Source organism: Triticum aestivum, chromosome 1B (genome assembly GCF_018294505.1).
Source record: "Triticum aestivum cultivar Chinese Spring chromosome 1B, IWGSC CS RefSeq v2.1, whole genome shotgun sequence".
Classification (NCBI taxonomy): domain Eukaryota; kingdom Viridiplantae; phylum Streptophyta; class Magnoliopsida; order Poales; family Poaceae; genus Triticum; species Triticum aestivum.
In genome coordinates, this window is record NC_057795.1 from 126,673,215 (window position 1) to 126,675,672 (window position 2,458).

The window sequence follows — 2,458 nt, forward strand, 5'->3', positions numbered from 1 at the left end:
TCGCTGCTCCAGTCCAACTGTGGTCTCTTTAGGCCTTGTTCGGTTACACCCCCTCTACAAGAGGATTGGAGGGGATTTTGACTTCAATCTGTGCCAAACCCTTTTCAAATCTCTCTCAACCGAACACAGCCTTACTGAGTTTTGTATGACTCGTATCCATGTAAAAAAAGAAAAAGAAAAGAAAGCTGATGACAAATACAATGAATCGAAGTGAGTGAGCAAGATACGACTTTATAAAGCACGATCACTATATTTCTCAATTCCTCTAAACAATCACGGTGTGCATCTAATTGAAACACATTTTCTTTTACAAATGCACCGCACACGGCAACACGAGCAGCCTGCCTAGTCAAAAAGTGTAGTTAGATGCCTTAGCAGGAGAGCGTCCACGTGCGCCAGGATTAATTGAGCCGGAACTGCTCTACTCCATCTGTCGCTGTCTTAGTTAGGCTTAGGCTTTTAGGCGCACCCAATCCTTCGTCTCGCCTCCGCCGTCCACGAGTTGAGCAGAGCAGGCGAGTTGGTCTTCAACGTGGCGCAGGTGGTGTGCCTGTTGGCGGCCTCCGTGAAGTGCACCCCGTCCCAGGACACGTACTTGGACGGGTCGGCGCACGCCGCCGTCCCGGCCGCGCCGCAGAACGCCGTCATGTTGAAGTTGTACGCGCCGCTCCCGCCGCAGCACGCCGCCAGCGGCTCATCCCTAAACCCTGAGATCGACGGAGAAGACGAGGTCAGGAGAAAACTGATGATTAGCTGCCGGTGGCTGATGATTACTGGCGCATGCATGCGTACCGTATTTCCGGGGCGACGCGATGAGGTCGGCGACGGCGCCGTAGAGGTCGGCGTAGAGGATGGCCGTCCCCGGGTGCGCTCGCCCGAGTTCTCGGAGCATGCCGTTCAGCGCGCGGTTGTGCAGTTCGGCGAGCTCGTTGAGCGGCTTGATGCAACCGGACGACGGGTCGTGGTCGCCGCTCTGGTAGAGGGCGAGCAGCTGTGGCTCGCAGCCGAGCGGTATCATCCCCGGAACCAGTACGGTCCTCGCTCCGGCGGCGATCACCTCCTGCAAACATTCTCACGCACTGTTGGAATGGAGAACAGATTTATTTGACTGACTGATACTACCAAATGATCACGGGAGTGGACTAGCTTACGGTCACGACTGAACGGACGGCGCCGACGATGTGCGGCACGAAGGCCCGCGCCTCCTCGACGGTGGTGTTCCCGGCAAAGGCGACGAGGTAATCGTTAACTCCAATCTCGCCGACGATGAAGAGCGAGGTTGCCATGATCCTTGTACGGTCTATTATTATAAGGCGACGATGCACCCATCATGAAAAAAAAGAAGATTATCAAATTGACCAGCCATGCGTTCTTCACAAAGGGCGACCCTTTACACAACACCATGCATGCATGCATGCATCCCTGTATATGTCATTCCTTGCAATAATAAAGATACTGGTACAACACACGTGTTTTTCCTCAAAAGCATCGCTAAAAAAGATAGTATGACGCACGTGTAATTAAATAAGTTTGTATTGATAAAATAGAGTACTAGTAGAAATCAAGCTGGACGTGCGGTTTACTTACTGTGAACTGAGCCAAGAAGCGGTAAAACGTTCTTGAACCAGGTGGCTTGGTTTGCGAAAGAGACAGGCACAAACGGCTCAAGCCCTCTGCTCTTGAAGAAATCCGGACCAAGCGCCGTCGCTCCACCGACGGCGAAGTTCACGCCGCGCCGGAAATCCTCCGCGCTCTTGCCGGCGAGGTACGGCGTCGGGTGAGGTACCCCCAGCGCCTCAGCTGCTCCACGTACCAAGATCAACGTCTCACGTGAGTCAATGATTTACAAGCGTATCAATGCACTACCATACTGAAACTGTTGGTTTAGCTGGTGGTCACCGATGAAGTCGACGACGAGGCGGCCGTCGGACGCGCGGCCAGTGGGGCGCCGGAAGAAGGTCTCGCCGTAGGGCGGCCGGCTGGACGGCCCCGCGCGGGTGGCCGCGAGACGTAGCGAGTTCCCGGTGTCGGTGAGCGAGTCGCCGAAGCTGAAGACGCCGGCGTAGCGCGTCCCGCGGTCGCCGGTGCGGCCGCCGGCCGCGGCACCGACGATGGGGAGAAGCGCCACCGCCAACGCCACGAGGAACCGCGAAAATGGGCCCATCGTATCTCCTGTGCGTGCGTGTTCTGCTGCTATCCTTCGGTGCTACGATTTGTGTGGAGCTGTGTGGATCGTTTTGTAGGCAATGTACGTCGGCAGCGAGAGGGAATTTAATGGACATCATTTGCTTTACTTTAAGGATCTACTAGAAGCAGCCGCGCGTGCGTGTTTGCGTTTTCAAAGGATTTTTAAGGATGGAGATGGGGAAGCCGTCCGGGGACTGGAGGCCGCTCAACGGAACTCCACTATCTCCATCGGCCACAGCAGCTGGCGCTTGGCAATACTCGTTTTGATTTC

The 2,458-nt window shown here is 55.3% G+C and overlaps 1 protein-coding gene across 1 annotated transcript; it reads right to left on the reverse strand.

Moving 5' to 3' along the window:
- Positions 1–201: 201 nt before the first annotated feature.
- Positions 202–2,215, reverse strand: LOC123088083 (GDSL esterase/lipase At1g28600). The gene is made up of 5 exons (XM_044510244.1): positions 1,900–2,215; positions 1,588–1,800; positions 1,152–1,300; positions 793–1,060; positions 202–707 (listed from the first exon to the last, which is right to left on the reverse strand). The coding sequence occupies exons 1-5, from the start codon at positions 2,162–2,164 to the stop codon at positions 460–462; spliced, it is 1,143 nt and encodes a 380-aa protein (XP_044366179.1). The 5' UTR covers positions 2,165–2,215; the 3' UTR covers positions 202–459.
- Positions 2,216–2,458: the final 243 nt, after the last annotated feature.